Source organism: Micropterus salmoides, unplaced genomic scaffold, assembly GCF_014851395.1.
Source record: "Micropterus salmoides isolate LMB-PRFRI ecotype aquatic unplaced genomic scaffold, ASM1485139v1 Ms_hic_scaffold_3361, whole genome shotgun sequence".
Taxonomy (NCBI): Eukaryota; Metazoa; Chordata; class Actinopteri; order Centrarchiformes; family Centrarchidae; genus Micropterus; species Micropterus salmoides.
This window is the reverse complement of record NW_024042664.1, coordinates 1-25,000: the sequence shown is the minus strand read 5'-3', so window position 1 is coordinate 25,000 and position 25,000 is coordinate 1. Positions and strand designations below refer to the sequence as shown.

At 41.4% G+C, this 25,000-nt stretch overlaps 3 protein-coding genes across 5 annotated transcripts; 2 read left to right on the top strand and 1 right to left on the bottom strand.

Annotated features, from left to right (window-relative positions):
- Positions 1 to 391: 391 nt before the first annotated feature.
- Positions 392 to 4,377, bottom strand: LOC119884341 (RNA cytosine C(5)-methyltransferase NSUN2-like; the record flags this gene model as incomplete). Its single annotated transcript, XM_038694773.1, is given in 7 exon segments — positions 392 to 584; positions 2,217 to 2,301; positions 2,474 to 2,545; positions 2,749 to 2,854; positions 2,940 to 3,044; positions 3,287 to 3,444; positions 4,175 to 4,377. Coding segments are annotated over 7 exon segments (785 nt in total), but the record flags the coding sequence as incomplete, so codon positions are not given.
- Positions 4,378 to 4,706: 329 nt separating this feature from the next.
- srd5a1 (steroid-5-alpha-reductase, alpha polypeptide 1 (3-oxo-5 alpha-steroid delta 4-dehydrogenase alpha 1)) lies at positions 4,707 to 12,336 on the top strand. 3 transcript variants are annotated; one of them, XM_038694777.1, is made up of 6 exons: positions 4,707 to 5,167; positions 5,458 to 5,624; positions 7,699 to 7,800; positions 9,855 to 10,005; positions 10,123 to 10,219; positions 11,334 to 12,336. In XM_038694777.1, exons 1-5 carry the CDS (start codon positions 4,857 to 4,859, stop codon positions 10,187 to 10,189), a joined length of 798 nt encoding a protein of 265 aa, XP_038550705.1. In that variant the 5' UTR covers positions 4,707 to 4,856; the 3' UTR covers positions 10,190 to 10,219; positions 11,334 to 12,336. The 3 variants fall into 3 exon arrangements, with proteins under 3 accessions (XP_038550705.1, XP_038550704.1, XP_038550702.1); XM_038694776.1 differs by having other exon boundaries at positions 4,708 to 5,167; positions 10,811 to 12,336; XM_038694774.1 differs by having other exon boundaries at positions 4,708 to 5,167; positions 10,123 to 12,336.
- A 2,103-nt stretch (positions 12,337 to 14,439) lies between these two features.
- On the top strand, positions 14,440 to 24,832 carry LOC119884340 (terminal nucleotidyltransferase 4A-like; the record flags this gene model as incomplete). The annotated part of the gene is given in 7 exon segments (XM_038694772.1): positions 14,440 to 15,502; positions 18,371 to 18,494; positions 20,759 to 20,805; positions 20,934 to 21,054; positions 21,817 to 21,924; positions 24,203 to 24,331; positions 24,636 to 24,832. Coding segments are annotated over 7 exon segments (1,550 nt in total), but the record flags the coding sequence as incomplete, so codon positions are not given.
- Positions 24,833 to 25,000: the final 168 nt, after the last annotated feature.

The window sequence follows — 25,000 nt, the reverse complement described above, 5'->3', positions numbered from 1 at the left end:
TCCCAATGTTGTGTTTGGCAGGGCCTCCTGGCTTCAGCACTACAGCTGGTATAACTCAGGCATTTGCAAACAAATGCAGTTCTGTTTGGGCCATAACATCGCGCAAGACTTCAAGAGACGAAGGCTGTTTTACCACTGACTGTATTTGTTAAAAGGACCTGTAAATACATAGCATCTCCATCTGTCATCTGCATCTTCATCTCTTCTCCAGCTAAACAACCACACACACACACACACACACCGCAGAGCTCGCCACCCATACTTCTTTCTTCCTCCACTTCCTCCTCAGACTTCCAACCCCTAGCTCTCCTGCAGTACTGGAATACGTGCGAGTGATGCAAACACAAGCCAGATACATAATTGCAGCAGGGTCCCGCGGCCCTTTGCTGACCTGCAGGGTACGTCACACAGGATGCGGTCGTAGAAGAGGACGTCCTTCTTGCCATCTGAGTCGATCTTGAGTGTGGGGATGCAGGAGGCGTCGTGGTTGACCACCATGATGCAGGGGCTGTTGAGGCGCTTGGCTTGGTGCACAAGCAGGTAGCAGCGTTTGTTGTCCACGTCGTTGGCAATGACAAAGCCCTCTGGAGGGAAGAAGAGTGGATTAAGGTTAACTACTGTTGTGGCAGGCATATGCTGACTAAGTCCCTGAGTTACTTTGTACTGTGGAATATACAGTCCCTTCCAAAACTATTGGAACAGTGAGGCAAATTCCTTTGTTTTTGTTGTTCACTGAAGATATTTGAGTTTAAGATCAAAAGATGAGGATGAGACAAGAGTTCAGAATTTCAGCTTTTATTTCGTGGTATTCACATCTAGATGTGTTAAACAACTCAGGACATATCACCGTTTGTATTAGACCACAGCATTCTTAGGTGAACAAAAGTAAAGGAACATACATTTTTAAGGAAAATAACATTTAATATTTGGTGGCATAACCCTCGCTTCCACTTTTCCCCCCTGATGAAGTCCTTTGTTTTGTTAGCAGTGTGCTTTGGGTCATTGTCCTGCTGCATGATAAACTTCCTCACGATTAGTTTCAATGCATTTCTCCGTAAATTGGCAGACAAAATTCATTCTGCTGCTACCAACATCAATAAATATTAATGAGCCTGTTCCAGAAGCAGCCATGCACGCCTAAGCCATGACATTACCTCCACCACGCTTCACAGATGAGCTTGTATGCTTCAGATCATAATCAGATCCTTTCTTTCTCCACACATTGGCCTTTCCATCACTTTGCTAGAGATTAATCTTGGTCTCATCAGTCATTAAGATTGTGTTCCAGAACCTTTGCGGCTCATCTCTGTACCTCTCTGCAAATTTCAATCTGGCCTTCCGATTCTTCCTGCTGATGAGCGGTTTGCATCTTGTGGTGTGGCCTCTATATTTCTGCTCTCTGAGTCTTCTTCCAATAGTGGATTGTGATACCTTCACCCTGCACTGTGGAGGTCGTTGCTGATGTCATTTCCTGATGTTTTGGGGTGTTTCTTCACAGCTCTCACCATATTTCTGTCATCAACTACTGTTGTTTTCCTTGGCCGACCTGTTGAACGTCTGTTGCTCAGTACACCAGTAGTTTCTTACTTTTTCAGGACGTTCCAAATTATTGTGCTTGCTATGCCCAATGTTTTACCAATGGCTCTGGTCGATTTTCCTTCTTTTCTCAGCTTGACAATGGCTTGCTTTTCTCCCATAGACAGCTCTCTGGTCTTCATGTTGCTTTATCCTCTTTAACAGGAAATGCAGTCTTTATAGGTTTGAACCAAGGATGAAAACTTAGACTAGTCATGCCATGCAGAGCTATTTAATGTTTGAACCTAAAAGGCAACACCTGGGCAACAAGAAACATCTGTCAGTCACATTTTCAATAGTTTTGCTCACTTGAAAAATGGGTGGGTTCAAACAAAGGGTGATATGTCCTGAGTTGTTTAACACATCTAGATGTGAATACCAGGAAATGAAAGCTGAAATTCTGAACTTTTGTCTCATACTTTTGATCTTAAACCCAAATGTCTTCAGTGAACAACAAAAACAAAAGGAATTTGCCTTACCGTTCCAATACTTTTGGAGGGGACTGTAGATACTGATTTACATTCACAGATTTTCTCTGTGCATGACAATTACAATAAATGTGAAAAAATGACACCCCCAGTAAAATACAAATAAATCAGTAACTGAAGCATCTTTCCTGCTTATAAATGTGTGTTTCTAACCTGGAAACGGCACGTCCATGTCAGCATGGAGCATCTCAATCAGCTGGGCTGTCTTCGACCCTGGAGCTGCGCACATGTCCAGAATCTGTGTAGGAACACATGCATGTCAACACTTCAAAACAATATCTTTTTTGTTTAAAACCACAGGAAAAGGGTCTTACAAGGGGCCACTAGAGAGAAAAAATAAAATCAATATGAAATGCATTACACATGACAGACCTCCTGTTCTTAACCTTCAAAGAAGGAAGTGCTTTTACCTTGTGGTGGGACTCAATCTTCAGGAGGAGAGGAGGGATCATACTGACAGCTTCCTGTCGGCTGATGTTACCCTGCAAGAGAAAACAAAAACAACGCTTGTCTCTTCATTTCTCTGACGACTTCTGACATTTTGTGTTCCCCATTTTCCGAACTACCCATGCAGGGTAAAAGTGTAACACGACCAATATTCAAACATGCATTGCACATGTTCACTTCTTTAACATGCCCACGGGTGTTTCTGGTAAATGTTCTGTTTGGTTTGTGTTTGACTCACAGACTCTGTCTCGCTGACCAAAAACTGGTGGAACTTCTCCAGCAGGGGTGACTTCCTGATGATCTTCCTGCTCATGTTGGTGTGCCAGGCCTGCTCATCAGGATACCTGTAGAAGATAAACACAGTGTGTAATAAGATTGCAGTTTGAATCTCTGTGTCTTTTTAGCCTTGGGTAAACCATGTGATCGTACCAGCTCAGAGCCTGTGGAGCCTCAGTCTTCTGACCATCGATCTCCAGCTCTTGAATATCCTTAAAGTATTTTTCCTTCAGACAGTGGAGGATTTCCTTAGCATGGCTGAAATAAGACAAGGAGGAGGACAAATTGGGCATTGGTACAACAACAGACAAAAGCATACAACTTCTAAGGGAGCAGCATCTTTAGATACTTGATTACTAATTTTACAAGTAATCCAATGTCTTGATCGATGTTCTATGGGGTGCACACAATTGCCAGAAAGAAAGGGCACATTCATTTTCCAGCATTGTGCAAACAAGACAAAAGAGTCTGAATCCAGGTTATACATCTGTCAAGCTCACCTCTTGTACCCAGTGATGCGGATGGTTGCTGGCAACGGTTCCCTCATGGCCTCCATGAACTGTTCAAACTCTCCTTCAGGCACTAGGCCTAGTTCCTTGTAGTAGTGCTCAAACAGCTTATTCTCCTTGACAATGTCAGCATAGCCAGCTCCCCAGCCCTGAACACATGGTCATTAGTAGGGTCATTTATACTGAATATTTGAACAGCCTTCCTGTACAGAACTAGCTGGAAAAGTACCTAATAAATAGGGATGCTATCTTTTGTATTAAAACATTACACTAAATGTCATTCTAAATTCTGTCGATTTAATATTTTCTTGCCTATGGCAAAAGGTAAATAACTTGTAGATCATGTCATGTGACCTGTTGCATTTTAGTATTCTCCATAGGTCAATTTGGCATGTAGTAATCCGCTAATAGTACATATTTCAATAGGTTTTCGTCAACCATACTTGCTTCTTCCCTTCACGATGTTCTGATAAAAGATTATTAGACCTTTAAGAGAAAAAACAGTAACCCCTTACATGTAAAGTCACGCATTGCCACATGAAATTAACACATTTATGTGACAAGTCTGGTGAAGCCTCATACTCTCTCCAGACAACAATAAAAGGGCACCCACATATCTGGACGTTAAACGCGAGAAATGGTCGTCACACATAACTTTGAAAACAGTTTACGCTCGCTAACGTTAACAGTAAAGCTCTTTGGTGTCACAGCAGCATGACTGCACAAATTCAGTTAAAAAAAAATAAAAAAAACTCAAAATGTAACCGCGTTCGTCCAAGCCCCCCTCGCAGTTAGTAAACAGAAGTAATGTGTGGCCTGATCGAGCACTTTACACCGGAACATTAGCAAGAGTTGCTGCAGCAGAAGGGTGAATCTTACAGCGTTGTCTCTGTCGTCCCTGCCAGCAGTCTGGTTTTTCTGTCGCTGCCTGCTTCTTTTCCCCATGTTGGAGTAGCACACAACTCTGGAGAAAAGTCTGCGGAACGACGTGGTGGATGGATGCAGAGAAAAGTGACCTGCAACTCGTCAATGTACTGAGCGTTTGAAGATGGACTGCTGCGCTGTGTATCCTCGAAACGTGTTGCCTCTGACGCACGTGAATCAGGACCTCTCGAGGAGGCCTCGAAATGTGCCTGCAATAAAGGAAACATCTCAGGGGCATTTCGTGCGATAGAAACTACTTGTTTAATTTATTTCTTTTTGGTTTGTTTATTGGCTTGCCATTTTCTATAATTTATATAATCAGTGTAGAGAGCCACCAGGGAGTTGTTTACAGCGTAGGGTATGCAAATTAATGTATCAATATAGTGACGTCAGACACCACGCAAACTCGATGCAAAACGGAGCGTTTTGATTGGCTGATACGATCCATCGCTGTATGTGTTCATGGACTGTGATTGGTCCTGGATAGGAAACCCAATTGCATGTACTGTGTATGCCGTCCATAGCATAGCCTACATAGCTGGTGAGACAGCAAGTTTGTTAAATAGTTGCAAATCTTAGTTACATTTACATTGTTTCTGTTGTGACATTTACAACGTCAGCCCTCCCGCTCTGAGTGATGAACACACTGCTCTCCCGGCTCTTCTCCTCGGAGGAAGAGGAGCTGTATATTTTGGACTGCATGGCTTACTTAATGGTTTTCATGGCAGCCTGCACTTTCGTTACTTTGCTTTTCGAAAATGTCCCATACGGGCGATACGCTACCAGCAAATATGGTTTTCCAGTAAATGTCAAGTTTGCTTGGTTCGTCCAGGAGCTGCCTGCCTTCCTGGTGCCTTTGTGTCTGGTAGTTTGGACATCCTCTGGGAAAACCTCCCTACTGCCAAACCAGCTGCTCATTGCCATGTATTTCTGCCACTATATCCAGAGGTAGGCAATTACAATCAATTAAACCATGACTTTACACCTGGAGGCACTAAAATGAATGTACTTCACTAGCCTAAATACTGTAGCAAGTGGTTCCCCATGTGTACACACAGGAGGGCTGAGGAATAGCCTATATGAAATAATGATGTAATTCAGTAATGAACACAAGAGATCAGGCTGTAAAAATGTGTATTGTATCCTTAGTACTAGCTAACAAATCATGCACACCAGTATGCCAAAGCCAGTATTTGAAATAACTGACTTGTGTCGATAAAATTTTTGTTCTGCTGCAGATCCCTTATTTATCCATTTTTAATCCGAGGAGGTAAAGCAACACCATTTGCCTCTTTTGCCCTGGCCTTTGTTTTCTGCATCTATAATGGCTACATGCAGATCAGATACCTGAGCCATTACGCAGAGTACCCTGCAAACTGGGTTACACATCCATGCTGCATCGCAGGTAAGTGTTCTGTGTACCCCGCTTTCTACAAGGGGAAATATACATTGTTTTATTCACAATGAGTTCTCAGCTGTTGGCATTAAAACATTTTAAACATAGTTCACAAGGAGAAGAGAGACTGCTGTGGTGTTCGAAAGTGGTACCCTCAAAGAAGAATACTCAAATTAAATCAAAATGTGCTGAAACTAATCAAGTAAAAACGTAATTGGTTAATAAACTATTCAAAGAATAAGTGACCGTGTGTTTTAAATAGTGTTTAGTGTGTGCAGATTAGTGTAAAACATTATAACAGATGAAAAATTTTAGTTAACTAGGGAGGAACAGATGCGCAGTCAGGATAACATCCCTACCTCTTGCCATCTATCCCAGGTCATCCCTTCTACCCCTTGTTCCTTCCCCACGCCTTCTTTCTCCATTTAAAAAAATTAAAATGACAAGACTTTGCTTAAAAACATGGCCGCCATTCAAACTCTTTTGTCCCTCATCAGTTTTGTGAGAGTCAGAGTGCTCAGCAGTTTTTCTTGGCTCCCTCTGCTGTTCAAGCTAACGCAGGAAACTGTCAATTTAGAGAAGATGTTTTTCCACTGTTCCTGCCCCTTTACTCCTCTTACAATTCCTATCAACCATGGCATGTGCAGCAGATAAAAACGAGTGTAACAAAATATAAAAATGGACAAGTAGAAGGAAGCTACAGTTTTAAAGAAGAAATGTGAAAGAAGTTCCTCTAAAAAATAAAAGAAGAAATGCATTTTTACTAAATTTATTTTTAAAACTTGACTATCTCCTGTTATTAGGGCTGGGTGATATGGCCAAAAATGTTATGACAATAAAAAAATCAGTCAATATCAATACTTATTACGATATATGTCAAATCATTATTTCTTTCAAGTTGAAAGGCAGATTTCTGCTCCTGAGTGAAAGTTGAAGAAACCAGACGGTGGTTTTAAAGTATACTTTATGGTCAGAACATGCCAAACACTTGCCAAACAGTGGATCACTTCACAAAACATTCAAAAACATAAAAATATGTTGAGTAAAATTAAATAAAGTCTAAGTGCTGATTTGTTCTTGATTCAAATGAATTAAATTAAACATTTATTGAACATTTGTTATATTCATATCGAGGAAAAATAGATTGCAATAATTATTGACGTTTTATTGCCCAGCTGTAACTGGTATATACAGTAAATCCATTATGGACTGTCTGACAAGTAGTGATAGTGTTTAAATGGGGAAACATGCGGCCTATGCCAAATATGTTGAATTACCAATATTATGACTCTCTTGCCAACTGTTTTGTTTTAAATCAAAGAGAAAATCTGGGATGTGTGCAGCAATTCAGAGGTCTGGAAGCAGGCTGATATAATGTGATTTATAGTTCTAATTAATTAGCCCAGTTTTTCCACAGTCCAGCCCATAAGTCCAGAAACTGTACCAGGTCATACTGTAATTAATAAGGAAAATAATGTCAGAAGCGACGGAACACAATGTTTGAAATAATGTTTGCCTGTTTAATTTTTAATGTGAATGGTTCATGATATAGATTTTAGGCCATAGTCCTCACATGACCTACAAAACAGATACTTAATGTTTTTAAAAAAAGATCATATCACCGTATTCATGTGGTGTGGCATGTAAGATTTCAAGTTTATTTTAAGCATCATAGGTCACAGCAGCAACAATGCTGGTGAATACTGAATGAATACTGTGGAAACATGCTCTGACTTTTATATTAATGTTCAACATTTGGCAAATACTTTTGCTCTCTTTCTGAGCTCTGGATGAGAAAACTGAGCTCAGACCAAGCTCGTGTCAGCGCATAAAGTGTGGCGCTGGAGCCGGGAGGCGATTAGTTGAGATTAGCACAAAGATTGAAATCAGAGGGAAGCGGCTGACGACTGCACAGAAACGAGAGTGGGATTGATTAGCTCCTCTCACTCTTGGAAAGAAAGCAAAAGAAGGATTTTTTTCCCCAAAAAAACGTTTGAAGTATTTCTTTAAAAACACCAGTTGGCTGACTGGCTTTTGGTCAGTAAAATGTGGTGCTAAAGCGTTTTGGTTGGTTCGTCTCCAGGGTCTGTACTGTGGTTGGTCGGTTGGCTGGTGAATGTGCACTCTGACCACATCCTAAGGAACCTGAGAAAGCCCGGAGAGACTGGTTACAAGATTCCCACAGGTAAGGGCTTTAGACATGAAACACTGGGCTGAATTATTTCTCTCACCACAGAACAAGTCTTATACTCCTATTACAGTACATCTAATGTTTCAACTTAGGATGCGAAGTATACATGTACCGTGTTTCTATATGCTTTTACTCCACTACACTATTGTACATTTATTTTGGTTCATTTACTGTAAACTTAAACACTTAAATTCTTTATATTGACTGCAACAAAGTGAATGGGATCATTCTTGCCTTAACCTTTCCTGTTAAAGGCACGTTTGACATTGTGGTGCTACTTGTACTTCAGAGTTTGAATCCTTTTTCCAGCACTGCTGTGGGGTGACAAGAAAGTCAAGAAAGCAGTAATCACATCGTAGCACAGAAATTTGTGGTCTCTGTACACAGCGCTACATGCTAATTTTCCAGTGAGGTCGTGTGATTATACAGAATCACACTGCAAGCAGAATCACAGGTTGTCAGTAGTTATCTTTTCCCCACTGTGAGCCCTGACATTAGTGCTCTAAAAAGGTTCTCGCTGCTTTTGACTCTAATATGGTCCAACTCCGCTTGTGTGTAAGTGACTCATAATACTTGTAGTGTTTGTGTGTGTGTAGTATGGGTTTGCTTGATTTTACTTCTAAATCGCACAGTGTTGATAGTAATCATGTTAGACAGCAATCCTGCCATATACTGGAACACGTACATTATATCTGTATGCGTAGTGACCAGCCTGATTCAGGATTCAGGCTTAATATAGCATTTAGCCTCTTTCATGTTATCATCAACATTACTTTCAGATTTAGTAGTAAATGCTTATTTTTCTGTTAAATAATTCAGCTAGGTGGGATGCAATAATTCCAAAACTAGTTTCAGCACATAAATAATGTATTAAAAGGTAAGTTCATCAATTTGGGTAAAGCCCTTATTTGCTCAGTAGCACCTTCATGTTAGTTCGGTGAAGCTACAGTCAGCAGTTGGTTATCTTAGCTTAGCTATAAACACTGTAAATGCGGAAACAGATAGCCTTTATATCATGATTGTTTAATCTGTACATAAACAACAGGTAAACACAACAAGTTGGGGTTTTACAGAGCGAATCTAACTGTGTGCCCCCCCCATCCCCCCCAAGTTAGAACGGACGGATGTAAGGATAGCACCAATCTACTCATCTTGCTCTCAGCAAGAAAACAAGCAAGCATATTTCCCAAAATATTGAACTGTTCCTTTAAAACAAGGTGTGATAGAGCATATCACTGACTTATCAAGGAAATTAACCTTTCAGAAATCTTGAAACAAGTCAATTAACAATGAAAACAATTCAACAAAGATGAAAGAAGGCTTTGAGGGTAGATATTTGTTTTACAGCGTATGATCTTTACTTTGTGAAAATGGATGCACATTCTGTGAGATGTGACAAGTACAGGAAGGGGGGATGGGTGAACAAGATTTTGGCCCATCTCCAAATACCTTGAGGGCGGTATGTTTTTGGAAAAGCAGAATAAAGTCTACATTGCTGCTTTTTTTTTTTAATTGCATAATTGGTTCAACCGTAAGCTGGATTTTTCCTCTGCTAAATGAATCGGTAATCATAACAAGTTCTCAAAGAGAGTGACTCCCCTGAGTAAGAGCAGAGTCACAACAATAGCACCTTGAGCCTGAACTTGCGGTGAACCTGTTCAAACAATCCATCCCGGACCCCCAAGGAAAATAAAGTGGAGAAGGCGAGGCAGGAGGAAGCTGTGAGCTGTGCTGCTCCAAATGAACTTCCAGGCACGTCTGGAATCCCCGCAGCCAAGAATCTGCCATTTTCACATAGAGGGTAGCAACACTACACACAGCTTGCATTCAAACAGCAAGTGCTCAGCCATCTATGGTCAGTATGCAGCCAGTTGTGTGGATGCCCTTTTTAGCACCGTGCAGGCTCGAAATTACATTGAGATTGATGCTAGCTAAGTGTTGAAATCGTATTTTCTTCCAGAGTGAAATATTTGGGTTGTTTTTTGCTTGAGTGAACGTGTGAAAGGATAAGCATACCTGCCTTAAAATCCTGTGTCTTCCACCCACAGGCGGAATGTTTGAATATGTGTCTGGAGCCAACTTCTTAGGAGAGATAACAGAGTGGGCAGGCTTCGCTCTGGCGGGCCACTCTGTTCACAGTTCAGCTTTTGCCGTCTTTACCACAGTGGTCCTCGCCAGCAGGGCTGTGGCCCACCACAAGTAAGAATAATAAGCCACATGCAAACAGAGTTAGCAGGTTTGCATGGAGTGTATTGAACCCTTTGAAGCAAAGGCTTGTATTAATAGAAGAATATGGCTCTTTTCCCCTCTCTACAGATGGTACCTCGCTAAGTTTGAAGACTACCCTAAAAGTAGAAAGGCCTTGATTCCCTTCTTGTTCTAAAAACACTGTTGGTACTGGAAGCCTGAAAAGGTACTGGTTCTTAAAGCGGCTGAGAAGAACATTCCCATAATCTGTTTTTTCTAATATAGGAGAGCTCTGGTTTAACAGCCTTGAAGATACATATTTATTTATTTTTACTGAGAAAAGAAACACAGGTTGCATGTTTGGAACAGATCTCATTTAGCTGCAAGCAATCAACAGTTAAAAGCCATCATCTTACAAATATTTTTATTGTTACCATTACTTTGGTAATAATGCCCATAGGGTTAACTTCAACAATCATGCAGTGAATGTACTGGAAGTGTGGAGGTTTGCTGGAGAGGCAACATTTAGCACTCCTCCAGAAGAAGTAAGATAGTGAATGTAGCATGCCTCAACAGTAATATAGTGGATTTATAACACACTGCACCAGCAATAAACAGTTTTAAGACTCTACGCTGATCTGCATATCCTCCCAGATGGAACATAAACTTGGAAATGCAAAGCAGACATTTAAAGTTTTTATCCATTCTCAAGAGTTATCTGTTGCAAGTGCATCTTTTTAACATCAACTCGAATTAAATAGAAAAAAGACAGACTTTCAATTAAGTCCAAACCCTTTTCCTGCCTCATTTTGCTCAGGGTGTCATGAGAAAGACTTTTCTACTTACCTCATCATCTCAAACTCCTGGAAGAGAAGCCACTTCAGAACAAAAAGCAACAGCATCCCTGTCCTGTAAAGGCTGAGAGTGTAGCAGGCCTGTCAACAGCTACTGGGCTGCAGGGAAATCAAATGGAGATCAAGCATGGCCCCTCGATAACTCACCCATGCTTGAAATGAGAAGAAGAAAGCGTAGCCATCGCTCCATCAGGGTTTTCTGAGATAGAAGAACTGTTAACGAAAGGAAAGGGGAAAGTATTGAGGAGTATGGGAGACTGGGAGAAAAGATAAGAAAAGGAAACTATGGCAGCGATCTTAACATTACCTTCTATTTTGTAATTGTTTTATAATCACTTTCATCTTAGGTGATCTGCCTTTTTTTCAGCGTGCCTCAAATTAGGTTTATATTGGAAACTAGAACAACTGTCTCATCACATTGGTAACATTTTCCACAACTTAAATTCTTATGCAAGCGTGTTTCCTCCCTTTCCCCCCCTTTCCCAGCGGAGGACATTTTCCAGCAGCGGTGACAGCCAAGGTCACGTCATTATGAATTTGCATTTAAAAGAAATGTATTTTGTCATCATTTTTACACATGGTCTCATCAATAAATAACAGAACCGCTGCGTCTGAGTGTGATGAAAAATGAAGGCTGTGTGTCGCTGAAGGCCATGCCGAGTGACATCCTTCATGGTCGAGGTCCCTGCTGTCTCTGTCTCTTCCAGGCTATTTCCTCTGTGTATCCACGCTTCTTGTAATTGCATCACTATATTACACAGCCAGTATTTACTGAGCCTGCTATCTGACTATAATATCATTCAGTTTCAGGCAGACACAATTGGATTTTCTTTTTATATGCAAAGCAGTTCAATGAACTGGCTTTTAACTGTCTTACTCTGTTCATTCACACACGCTGCAGATACTGCACAAGGAGAACTATTCTGTAATGTTCAATTTACACATGCCCACCTGTAGGAAAGAAAAGCACCAGCAGTGTCGCCACCTGCAGAAGTGTTACAGCGGCAGTGTTTTAGTATTGAAACACCAAATGTTAGCTTTTAAGATTTTGGCATTGAATTTATGAATATTTTTTCTGTTAAACATGTATTTATGTTAGTAAATTGGTTGTTATAGACCATTGGTGACTGGAGAAACAGTCAGCTGATCAGAGCTAACTATGATATTGCTTGAAAAAGTGTAGATCATTATTAAGCAACCATTACAGAACAGTCCAATTACAATGCTGATTTCCTTTTACTCTTTTCTTTTGGGCTCTTGTGGCTTTTTTTTGTGTCTGTCTGTGTCTTTAATTTGTTTCGATTACTAAGGTTTTGCTGGTTTAAAAAGTGCAAAAAGCATGATATGCAAAGAGCGTTTGACTTCAATGACGCTTAACGTGATGCATGGTTGACTTAACACAAGGCATGCTGGTTAGAAATTTTGTCCGACTTTGGCTGGCGCTGAAAAACATCAGCATGTCACATGTTATTAAAACTTTGTGGGAGAATGATGGCTCCAGTTTTCTGAATATAGCGACCACAGTTGCTTTTCTCTGGCTGCATCAAGGTGGACTATGGTTGGAACCACCTTTTGCCTGATCTCAGTCATTGTCCTAAACTCACACACTCTACGGGAAGTAGAATGTGTCCGACTTGACGGCAGTGTTTTTATACACCACCCCTGCAGTTGTCTGCAGCTCACGTTTGACGATCAAGTTGGCAGAAGTCAGCCACAGTTACCTTATGTTTTTCCTCACCTGTAGATGGCACATATCAGCATGTCTACATCTTCTAAACTCCTGATGTTGCATCTCTTGCCTGGAGGTGGCGCAGGTGGACTGGAACTGCAGGTCCAGATTTGCAGCTCCACTCTGCAGCTGGATGACAATCACTGTACATAAGTACACAGTGAGGTTGACACACCATAGGCAATGTGTTCATGTGTAAAAATGTGAAATAGCTGTTGACATTTAAGGGTGTAAATGCAGCAGTGCACTAATGTGGGTTAAATATCTGGAACATGCTGCAGCCTCATTTTCATTCAAGCCACACGCAGTCTCAGCTACGTTCTGCGTCCTTAATATTATCTACCATTACTGTTAAGCCTGAGAGCATACTGTTGACTTCTCCATCCATGTCTCTGTTTAAATGTGTGTGCGGATGTGTGTTTGGCATCCATCAGATGGATGGTCCAGATGCCACTAATGTGTCTATCTCATAAAAACTGACAATGAGGCAAACCAGCCTTGAAATCACACTCACACGTGCACTGGCACGCATTCAGCATTGGCGTTTGGCTTGAGCTGAGACTGTGACATGAGGGAATAGCCTATTCAATCTGGTGTGTCATGACGCTGTGCAGTGCACACAGTGCACTGAAACGACTGTGTTTCATACAGTGTATGATAGGAGATAGAAAGAAGAGCTGTGATTTGTACAAGACGTACAGTGGGAGTGAGCAGCTGTGTGTATGCCTGAGTGTGTTATACAGAGAGCTACATATCCTAGCTGGCACATAGTTTGCTCTGGGGGGTTTTCCTTGACTGTGTCACATGCTGCATGTGAGTACCAGGGGTTGGGGGTGGGCATTATGCAAGACGCTCTCTTTCTCACTCTCTTTTACATGCATATGCATACCAGAAGGTGCTGGATATACCTGATCCAGCCTTCCTCCGCTCCATCATAGAGCTTAATGGGCTGGGAGATGACTGTTACTGGGGCCGGGTGGCGTATGGAGCCTGGAATGATAAACACCACCTGCTGTGTATTGCCCCTTGAAAATGAGCATTTAGTATTCAAGGGGTATGCAATGTACATCTGAAATAATAAACACAACAAGAAGGGAGCTCCATTTACACTTGGGCAGTGAAACACTACCCTGTGGAATGTAGTGTTAGTTTTCTGCAGTTTGTATGTATGTGAGCAGCATTTCAAGGGTCAGATGTTGTGATGATAGCCCCCAGCAGTATTTGACATGCCAGCTGACATCACAGTATGGTCCTCCTCTCTGTCTAATGTTTTATGTAAATTGTATTGTATAGTTGTGTTGCTCTTTTTTTTCTCCTTTTTAAGGGTTTTTAATGTTTACAGTGTTTTTCTTTTCTGTCAGAGCTTTCCTAAAAAGAGGCAAATGATGATGTGGATCTGGGTTAAATCCACATCTTTGCAAATATGTGTAGGCTAACATTCTTTTTTATTTCAGCTTAAATATGTGCCATTACTTAAAAACAGCTGCCCGGAGCAAGGATGTTAACAGTGCTTCTCGCTAGATTCAGCCACAGTCTTGTCTAATATCGATGGGGGATCCCCTATGAACCAACCCTCGACCCGTCCCCCCACCCAGTGCTGATGGCCGGGAGGTGGAGATATAGTGTGAAGGACCTCTGGGGCCCTGCTTCGACAGTCACTGGACCACAGGACCCGCATTAATTTTTGCCATTTTACAGCGAACTTCATGTGTTGTTCAATTAAATATTTATCTAATAAAAATTCAAATATTTGTTCTGTGCAATTCATCAACCGGCCGGAGTGACGAAGGAGTGGGCGGGTGGGGGGCGCAGTCATCCTTTAAGAGATCCTGCGTAGAGCGCATGCGCGTGGATTTGAAGTGAATACGCCATATTGAATTCCCGTAGGAATCGGCTAGCATTTTTTCCAGCTAGCGGCGTAACGGGGCCACTTTATCAATGGTTCTTATTCGGTTTAATGTTTAAATACTTTTCTTTTCGTAACCCCCGACATCGTAGTGACCTTTGAAAGGTCCAGGAAGCGGCGCAGATTCACAACGGGATCGCTAAGTGTTAGTTAGATACTTGTAACGTTAGGGGGGGTTACCGGAGAAAGAAGTTGAATGGATCCGAGGGTAGCTTGGATTCAGCCCGAACAGAAAGGACCTGCGAACGCCTTATGGATGCACGTCTGGGAGACCTCTCAGGGAGTACGGACATTCTCCGCTCAGCTCCACAATCAAAACCACAACCAGTGCGTGAATTACGCCGCGTTGGATGTATTTAAAAATGTGGCGACCGCGGTGGCATCGAGCAAGAGCGTTTGCAGCAGCAACGGGAACGTTAACGTTGCTGCCAGTTTGAGCAACGGCAGCAGCCATCATAGCATCATGAACGGCACTGCGATTTCCTCACTGGCGATAGCGCTGTCCAACGGGAACGTACATAACTCCTTCACCACGGCAAACACCGCTGAACCAGGTGAGGGGAAAACCCTACCCAAGAAGACGGGCTCTGTGTCCTCCTCATCGTCGTCCTCACAGGAATCCGGGACGGACAGCCCCCCGTCCATCTGCTCACATGAGAGGACTATGGGTGGAAATGTAACGGGGAACATAAATAAAAATGTCGGGGGTGCCAATCTACTCTTCAGCGCGATCGACAGCATGGACAATAATGTCAACCTTTACCACCACCACCATCACCGTCACCTACACGAGCACCCGCCTTTCAGTTTAACGTTACAGCAGGTTTGCGTGAAAGGCCATCAGGTTCACCCCTCTGGACCTGTAAATCACACACACAGTCACCACCCGGGCCGAAGGAAAAGTGACAACAAAGCGAGCACTTATGGGATGAATTACCTGCTTTCAAACTGCAGTAATGGGAATTACGCGAGCACTTGGACGCCCTGGAAGACGAGGAAGTACAACCCAGGGGTCCTCGGGTGAGTGAGCTGAATACTATTGCTTTAGGATTTAAACGTTTGTCTTTACGTCAGCTGCAGGTTTTAATGCTTCAAGGCCGTTGTTATTTTGTGCATACGTGTGTGTGTGTCAAGTATTATGGTACATTCAACGCGATGTAGCTGTTCGTTTCATTCGCAGTTAACGTTACATACGACAGTGCACCCAGCGTTGCAGTGTGATCTGGAGTTGGGCAGTTTGCTGGAGAGCTGAAAAGCTGCCGTTAGATTGGTGCGTAAAGACAGCGACAGTCGGCAATTACAAGACCGGAAGTGCTGTGATTTGTACACCGAGATATGAACTGGGCCATTTAAAAAAAAATACCAATTTCCAAAAAATTATTGAAGTACGATTTAAACGTTACATTTGGGTAACGTGTATACTAATATAGTTAAGCACATCATTAAACTTTATTGAGTAGTGGGTTTTTTTTCTAAGGGTTATTTATTTAGAAGGCTGTGACCGGATGTGTTTGTCCGTTAGCCTGACCGAGGAGCCTGTAGCTAACGTAGCTAACAGTTTACCCTTTTCCTCCACATTAAAGTTGGGGAACGAGCTATATGAAAGCAAAATGAATACACTTTACCCGTCAATTAAATCAAGTTAAGTAAAATAAGAAATTAAGGTGAAACTCTGCCGCTAAATGGCAAACAGAAAATACCGTACTAGCTACAACTTGCCCAGGTCTTGGCTAACGAGTTTGAATAACATTTAACTTGTGTAATGTTGGGTGAAGTAACTGAGTTGCTCATTCACCCTTGGGCAATCTCCAATGTGCCTGAACTATTCTTACTTGCTTGATCATAAAAATAATCAGTCTGCTTACAGTGCATTTCATTACACTGATACAAGTGAGGTAAAACTATTCATCACATTCACTTCTTCTGTAAATTACTTCATTGTATTCAGTTCTGGATTATTAGCCTTTAAACCCAAGTTATTCTGGGTGCAGTCACAGTTAACTCTCTTTTTCCAGGTTATTCTTTGGAGAGCTTTCTATCAGTGTGACAGACAGGGGTGGGACTTAATGTAACTTACTATGTCCTATTGATAAACTTGACCAATGTAGTAATTTATGTGAACACAGTTTGAGTACAACTTATCTTCTGGAGTATAAATATCACTTTTTTGGTGTTTATGAATGTTTAGTAGGTGTTGTTGCTGAAGCTGATGATACACGGAGCAAGTTTTAGAGCAAACGTGCTGCCGTAAGTGGTAATGAGTAAAGATTACTACCGTAATCCCCCTCCCCCACCACTCCACCACCCGCCCCGCACCGCCGCTATCCGTTCAAAACATAGTCGGACTTGGCCTCCAGCAACATTGCTCTAAAAGTTGCCCCGTGCATCGTCAGCTTCACTATATTGTGATTTTATTTTTATTTTATTTTTAAACTGTAGTTATGTTGCTCTGACAGAAGCCGTGTTCTAAAACGTAGGACTAAGGATCTTCCAGATGTGTTGCAGGAACTTGTGATATTTGTAATGGCGGGTAGCACCCATCTGGGAATTTTCTGTACAATAAATCTGCATTTGTCATGAAAGCACTTCCGCATGCTTAATACTATGGTTCCTAGTTATCCTTACTCTGCTTTAAATGAAAATTTAGATGTTGATCAAAGTTTTGCCCTGTAAACCGTTCTTAATATTTTCCTGTGTGTTTGTCTATCTACAAGTTTCCTAATGCAAGTTTTGGCCTGTGCGTGGACTAATCTTGCAGTCATTTGCCTTCAGGGGTGTCCTTTGAAGTCCCACATACAGGGATCTGCACTCCAAATTGAAACTGTGTAGTTATTCTGCATTGATATTGTGATGATCAGAGACTGGGTTTGAGTTGATAGAAAACTGTATGTGTGTGGCTGTAAAAACACTGATTCCACAGTCTGATACATGGCTGTCATAGAGCAGGGTGGTCATAGACTGCACCAGTGAACACCATTGATTACTGGGCTCTAAAGTTGTTAAAGAGGTAATGTTTGACTCTAAACTGTTTGTGACTGCAGTAGCAGTTCTTATTTTGAAGGAGGGGGTGCAACAATAGCCATGCCCTGTGTCAGCGGTGGACTATTTGCATGATACAGCCTAACCTGACCAGCTTGCTGGCAGAGTGTTTTCACCAAATAGTGTGCACATGGGCTGACTGCATTTCCTCCAGGGCTCTGGTAATTGATTGTGTCAGTCTCCCTGTTCTGTATTTCACACTGACATCATGGCATGCATTCCTAGAAAAATGAATGGCCACAGGGTTGCACTGTTCAGAGGCATTTGACTGGTTAGAAATCTTTACATTAAATGCGCCCCTCTATTGCCAAACACAAAACTAAGTATTTATTGTGGATTTGTCGTGTCTCGTTCATACTCAATCCATTTAACAAGTACAGTTTCAGCATCAATACTGATCCAGTGTGTTGCAATGCATCAAAAAAATGCATCAAAAAAAAATAAATAAATAAATACTGCAGAAGCTAACAAAACAGTAACCACCCAGTTAAGTAAAGTAGATCATACTGTACCGTTGCTTTGCTTTCCCGGCTCTGGCATGATGGGGGTTAAACAGAAAAGTGATAAGAAGGAAGCATATCTTGGGCCATCTGGAAAGGTTATTTTTTTTTCTCCAAAATGTAAGCCAAATCTGGTATGTGTGTAAGTCAGTTTTGAGAAGATATCCTCATTTGATTGTTACTTGTTTTGCAGTAAGAAATACTAAAAAAAAAATAATAATAATTTAAAAAACTTACTCACATCATGCACAGTTCAGTCACTTAATCCAGGTTTCTCACTGGTCTGTGTGTAGGATAATTGTTAATGTAGTGAGAATAACCCTTATCTGTCCCTGTCCTTTCCATCCAGACTCCACGAGGAGGTGATAGACTTCTACCACTTCATGTCTCCTCGGCCAGAGGAAGCAGCTATGAGGAAGGAGGTGGTGAACCGGATAGAGATGATCATCAAGGAGCTGTGGCCCACTGCAGATGTAAGATGCACACACATGCCTCTTGTTTATTTGGATCAATTTCCCCACTTTCAGATTCTTAATATCTTAGAGAGAAGTCTCTTAAATCATGCAATCTACCCTTGGAGGAGGAATTATTGGCACACGAACAAACTGTGATCTCAGATTGCTCATAAATCTTTGTTGAGATACTGTGGTTATTTTTAAGACGAGGCAGTGTTTGTACAAAAAAACACCAACTTATTGTATATTTATTTACTATTTTCAATTCTCTAACTACTTTGCGTGAGTTGAGGTAGATGTGTCAGAATTTGCAAAACAGTATTGAATTGCTGAGTCATAATTTATGATTAGTTATCTTAATTCTGCCTAAAATGTAGGTGAGTTTGTCTGGAGGGAAACACTTTTCTCTATAGCTGCTTGGGAGTCTTTCAAATTTAAAGGAAAAGTGTGGGCGATTATACTTATTTGCTCTCTTAAAGAGTTAGATGAAACCACATATGTTTGTACATTAAGCCGCTAAAAGACGGCTAACTTAGCTTAGCACAAAGACTGGAAACAGGAGCTAACAGCTAGCCAACAGAAGTGACCATATTTGGGCAAGAGGGTGGAGCTAGCTAGCTTGGTTAGTAAGGTGCTGCCGATATTCAAGGCACAAAACAAAATGTACTAATGGTAAAAAATTCTACAACTGCCTTCTTAAATTTCTTTAATACAAACAAACAAACAAAGAAAAATATATTTTTAGGTTACCAAAATGACTTTACTTTTCATGCAAGTGTAAGAACAACAATTTGCTGTTTTACACAGGGGGTTATGTACCGTAGTACCAGTAACTTCCTAGAGTCTCTGGTTACCTAGCAACTGATCCTGACCCAGAAATAGTTTGGCACACATTGTCCTTCATAGGAATAAAAAAAAAATTGTCTGTTAGTAATTGAGCTGCCACTTAATAAAATACAATGAAAGTTGCACATTGGCGGACCCAAACACTGTATTCTGACACAAGTACTGCTACTAGTTTGTAACACATTATTTATCAACGTTTTTTTTTTGTTTGCTTTTTTTAAGCTAAGCAGCAAGTGCATTATCCTGATGCTAATTATAGATGCCATAGACAAAATGAACAGGTCACAGAGCTGAGTTGCAAAAAGTAATATAATCAAAAGTAATAATAAGTCATTCTGTTTTAAAAATGTTCATTCAAAAGTGCACTCACTTTTAATGTGCGGAAATGGCGATGGAGGATCCTGCAGCTGGTTGAGTATTGCAGCGATGTAGGATTGATGCAATGCCCCTCTCATTACTTACTCATGTAAAACATGCGCGGTGGTGATTTGTTGTCTGCCAGTTACCCCCTCTTCCACTGTGAGCCAGATTGTCAGGTAAATGGATCAAGCCCCTGATTTGTACCAGCCTCCCTTTTCATTTCAACCTATTAATTCTGGCCTGTCTTTGTGCCATTGCCTTGTCGTATTTACCAGGCGGAAAAGGGAAAGAACTCCACTCTGCTTCCTTTTGGAGAGCTTTTACTTGCAGCCCCTAATCACAGCATTTCCCCCCTAGCTATTGTATATTCTGCTATTTGGCAGCTTAGTCGGCAGCGTCTCAGGAGTGGAACCGGAAATACCTAGTTCCCCCGATAGTTTGCAAGCATTTGAATTGGAAATATACATCATCAACATAAATGAGCTGTCCAACACAGCATAGAACACGATTGGTACTGTCAAAAGCATGTAGCCAAAGTCGTTATAGTTATATGATAGGAGTGTGTTTGTTAGTTGTTTTTTTTTTACTATCTGTCATCTGCCACCCAGAAAGGCTTCAGTGCTCCTCGCCAAGTCTTTGGAACTCTGGAGGGATGAACACTGTTCCTCATACACTGAACAAAATAAAAAATGCAACACTTTTGTTTTTGCCCCCATTCATCATGAGCTGGACTCAAAGATTTAAGACTTTCTCTATGTACACAAAAGGCTTATTTCTCTCAAATATTGTTCACAAATCTGTCAATCTGTGTCAGTGTGCACTTCTCCTTTGCACACACCTTCCATAGGCGTGAAATTGGGTTAAGAGCTGCTGATTGTAAAGACTATCTTTTTTTCTTTTCTCCCACCAAACCATTCAGCAACCCCTGGTGCATGGAAGCATCTGCATTTGATATGTCTCTCCATTCTTTTATTCAGTTATTTTTTTATTTTAATATTTCTCCTGTCTGTACATTATGCTGTCTTTATGGGATGAACAGTTTTTGGTCGTTGTTTTCACATTTTTCTTTTTTCCAGGTCCAAATATTTGGCAGCTTCAGCACAGGGCTGTACCTTCCAACAAGGTAAGACCCTAGCATTTATGACTTAAAGAAAACTCCAACTGTTTTTTTTTTTTGTTTTTTGTTTTTTTTAATACCTGGTGTGTTTCTCTGGCCAGCAGTTTAATGTCTTGACTGTTTCTTGCCCTCAGTGACATTGACCTGGTGGTGTTTGGGAAGTGGGAGCGCCCCCCGCTGCAGGAGCTGGAACAAGCTCTTCGCAAGCATAACGTGGCAGAACCTTTTTCCATCAAAGTGCTGGACAAGGCTACAGTGAGTAGTATGATATTAAATGACGATTTATTCTTCCATGTACACTGATGCAATTATTAATGATCCAGCACAATGGAATTGTTCTGCGGTTAATTTCATTCTTCCTGAAAGTTTTATTCTTCACAGTAAGTAATAAGTTATTACATCCCCAGTAAATAAGAAACCAGTCATATTAAACCCGGCCAAATCACAATTTGGCAGCACTTTTTACATTCCTAGAAAAGTTCTTCTGGACTTAAAACAGATATGTGGAAGAATAAAGCTTTGGCTCCTTCACTCTTTTATGTCCATGGAGGTATGAGGGTGGGCGGAAGGCACTAATTGAGTGTCTTCTTTTCATCTGTCATCTGTTTCCATGGTAGGTGGCGCACACACGTTTTTCCTGTTCAACTGTAAATATACAGTTTATTGTTCACTGCCCACTATAATATTACAACAGCAGCAGATACTTCAGCTGTAGTTCACCCAACATTAAAATTGACAACTCACCCTCAGGACAGTGATATTCCTCTGTTTATAGCTCTGTTCTTTTGTAGTTTTTTCCTCCTATCGTGTCGAAGTTAAATCATTATTATGCTGCAAAAAAATGCATATCATGCCTCAAGGCCATGTAACGTGGATACTTGCCTCGGAAGTGTTCATAGTTACCATAGCACTGTGGGACTGTATTTTATGAGCGTGCGCACTCATCCTGTGGGGTGTGCACACCCCGATGACTGTAATGAAAAATGTGCTAATACATGTCACTTTTTCTCCCCACAGGTGCCGATTATCAAGCTGACAGACCAGGAGACTGAGGTGAAGGTGGACATCAGTTTCAATGTGGAGACTGGTGTCAAGGCGGCATGCTTCATTAAAGATTATGTTAAGGTGAGATCTACCTGTCGCCATGGTGAAATTGATGTCAGCAATAAGTTTACGGGTACACTATCTTAGCGTTGTTTTATTTAATCATGGAATTAGACCAGAAGGCATCAAATGGCACAGTGAACTCCCTTTGCAAGTCTAAATGACATCCAGCCACAACGCACATTACAAGCAATACATAGAGATGGAGGGAGAGAGCAGGAGAAGGTCATGTAGGCATATTTAAATAAAAACCACCAGAGGAGTCCCATAATTACCATTTTACAGTGGGGTCTAAATACAGAACTTTGGAAATTCCCTCCCTGAATCAGGCAACACAGCAGTTTAAAGCATTACTTTTTACTTCACTCTAATCTTGTATTGGCTCGTCTCATTTCCAAAGTGAAGCTGGATCGGACCCCAGCAACCATGCTCAGTATAATCTCCACTTAACTCAAACTGAGTCTGTGTGTTGCTGAAAACCTTGTTGCCAAATGTGCTCGGCGGAGGTGAAATCCACCCCGTGGCTCTGGCGAGCTTTAGTCACAGTTGTAGTAGTTAATGCAGAGAGAAGAATTCCAGGTGCTGAGTTTCCACCATGCTGTCAGGTTTTGGCTTTTGTCCCTTTTTGTTGTTGCATTTATGCACGTTGCAACAGTTCCACGGGAACACGTGTTACGGCTTGAAAGTTAACAACCACGCTCGCCATCAATGCAGCGATAGCTGATGATGTTGATATGTGGGTATGACAGGCTCCAGTGCCGGCTTGTCATTGAGAGGTCACCTCAAAGTAATCCTTATATGTCAGGTTCCTATGCAGCCAGTTGGAGCAGCGTACCTCCCAGCCGTGTTCTCCCTTCTTAAAAGCATATTTGAAAAGTCAACCAAGCTCTGCTGCTCCACTAGCAGAGATATGCACACACATACTGCCTGGAGGTTATGCTTCCTTTTCAATTGGAAAATGAACATTTGTAATTCCCATTCCAATGCCCTCTGGGTTTCTAGCACATTATCATCTCACAGGCGCTGGGTAGCATCACCTTCTCAGAAGGAAGCTAGAAAGAGTGTGTATGAGTATGTAGGTACGGGGGGTAACGATTACGTAGCATCAACAACTAATTATTTTTCAGCTGCCTGAACTGACGACAACAAAAAAACCGATTTGAATCATTATGGCTTCATCAGTAACTGTGTCTTCAGCAAGGGGTTTACACTGGTTTGGCAGCATCATAGCTTCCTAATAGAAAGAGTACGCAATAGTGTATCAAAGTTATTGCGGAAACATGACTAATATTTGAAAATACCTCCGGCAACACAGTATTTCCACTCTGACGCCTCAGTTAGTGTGTGTTTGTTTGACCAGAAACTGTCACAGAATCTATTGCTAGATGTATTTGCATGGGTTGCACAGCTTGTGCATTGTAATCTATATGGTTACACAAGATTGCCAAAAAGTTAGAAAATGTAATTGACTCAAATTCTAAAGGAAACAGCAATTGCTCTTGGATCAAGTCGCCAGTATATATTCCTATTTCTAGCAGGTAATTTCTTATTTCATCATTTTAATATCATTTCATTTTCTTATTTTAGTGTTTATTCGCTCCTTTAATCCACTCACCTTGCTTTTCCCTTCAGTTGTCTTTTCCCCACTTGTACACACCTACACCTCTGATCTCTTTCTGCAGACACACCTGCTTGCCCCGCCTCTCTCTGTCTCTCTCTCCTCTGCTGACATTCTGACCATCAGCAGTACGTTTTATAAAGTCACTGAAAAGACACAGAACTCGTCTTTTGGATTTTTCCTGTTCCATTTTCACAGCAGCCGGTGCACCGCATGTGGAGGAGGCTTGTTAATGACGTACTCGTATTGAAACCAGCATGGTACCAAATGACACCTGCCCTGGTGTGTTCACTGTTGCTTTACCTGGTCCGTTCTGTAAAATATATACCATGTCCGCATCTTGTAACGTAATATCAGATAACATCTCTTTCTGTGTTTCTCTGCAAAATGCTAAAATGGGTTGCCAAACTTTGTCGGCCATTAATGTACCTGGTTAGCACGCCAAAGTAAAGTCTATATGTGGGAAACACTGGAATTATATGCGCTCTTCCTTTTGATCTGTAACTCATGAACTCTAACATCTCCAGAAATCCTCACTGCTCCTCAGTGGAACATGCAACCGGAGTCAAATTTGAATTTGTTTTGTTTTTCTTTGAGGATTCTGTAATTCACCCACTTCCTGTTACCTAATCCCCATTTGACTGAATCAATCATCTCATCTCTCACTTCTTCCTCTTTCAGATGTATCCGGTTCTGCCTTACCTGATCTTTGTGCTGAAGCAGTTTCTGCTGCAGAGAGATCTAAACGAAGTCTTCACCGGGGGGATCAGCTCTTACAGCCTCATCCTCATGGTCATCAGCTTCCTACAGGTACAGTAAGACACACATAAGATAAAAGTCATAGTGCAGGATGTGTTTGCAGTCACAATTTGGAAGCAATTTAGGTATCGGCAGTGCTTATGAAAGTAAAAGTCCTCATAAGAGCAGTAGCAGTATGGTAGTATTTTAGTGTTTCTTAAGGTAGTAATACAACTACTGATAGGCGTAGCATTAACAGGAGTCATAGTAGAATTAGTATTGGTAAAGCATTTCCCACAGTGTTGTACACACATCAGTGGTAAATGCCTAGTAATACTTGTTTTAAATGCATACTAATTCAGTCCTTGCTCTTCAGCTCCATCCTCGTATTGATGCCAGAAACCCCAATGAGAACTTGGGTGTGTTGCTGATCGAGTTCTTTGAGTTGTATGGCCGCCATTTCAACTACTTGAAAACAGGGATTCGCATAAAAAATGGAGGAGCGTACATTGCCAAAGAGGAGATTATGAAGGCCATGACAAATGGATACAGGCCATCCATGCTCTGCATAGAGGACCCACTGCTTCCAGGTGTGTGTTTCACAGGTTCACAAGGATGACTGAGAACAAAAAATTGTAGTTTTCAGAGCAGAAATGCATCTATTATAGAAGTTATAAGGCAGTCAAGACAAGGTTTTGTGGAATGGCCAACCAAACTAAATTCACTGAGGCATACTTGACC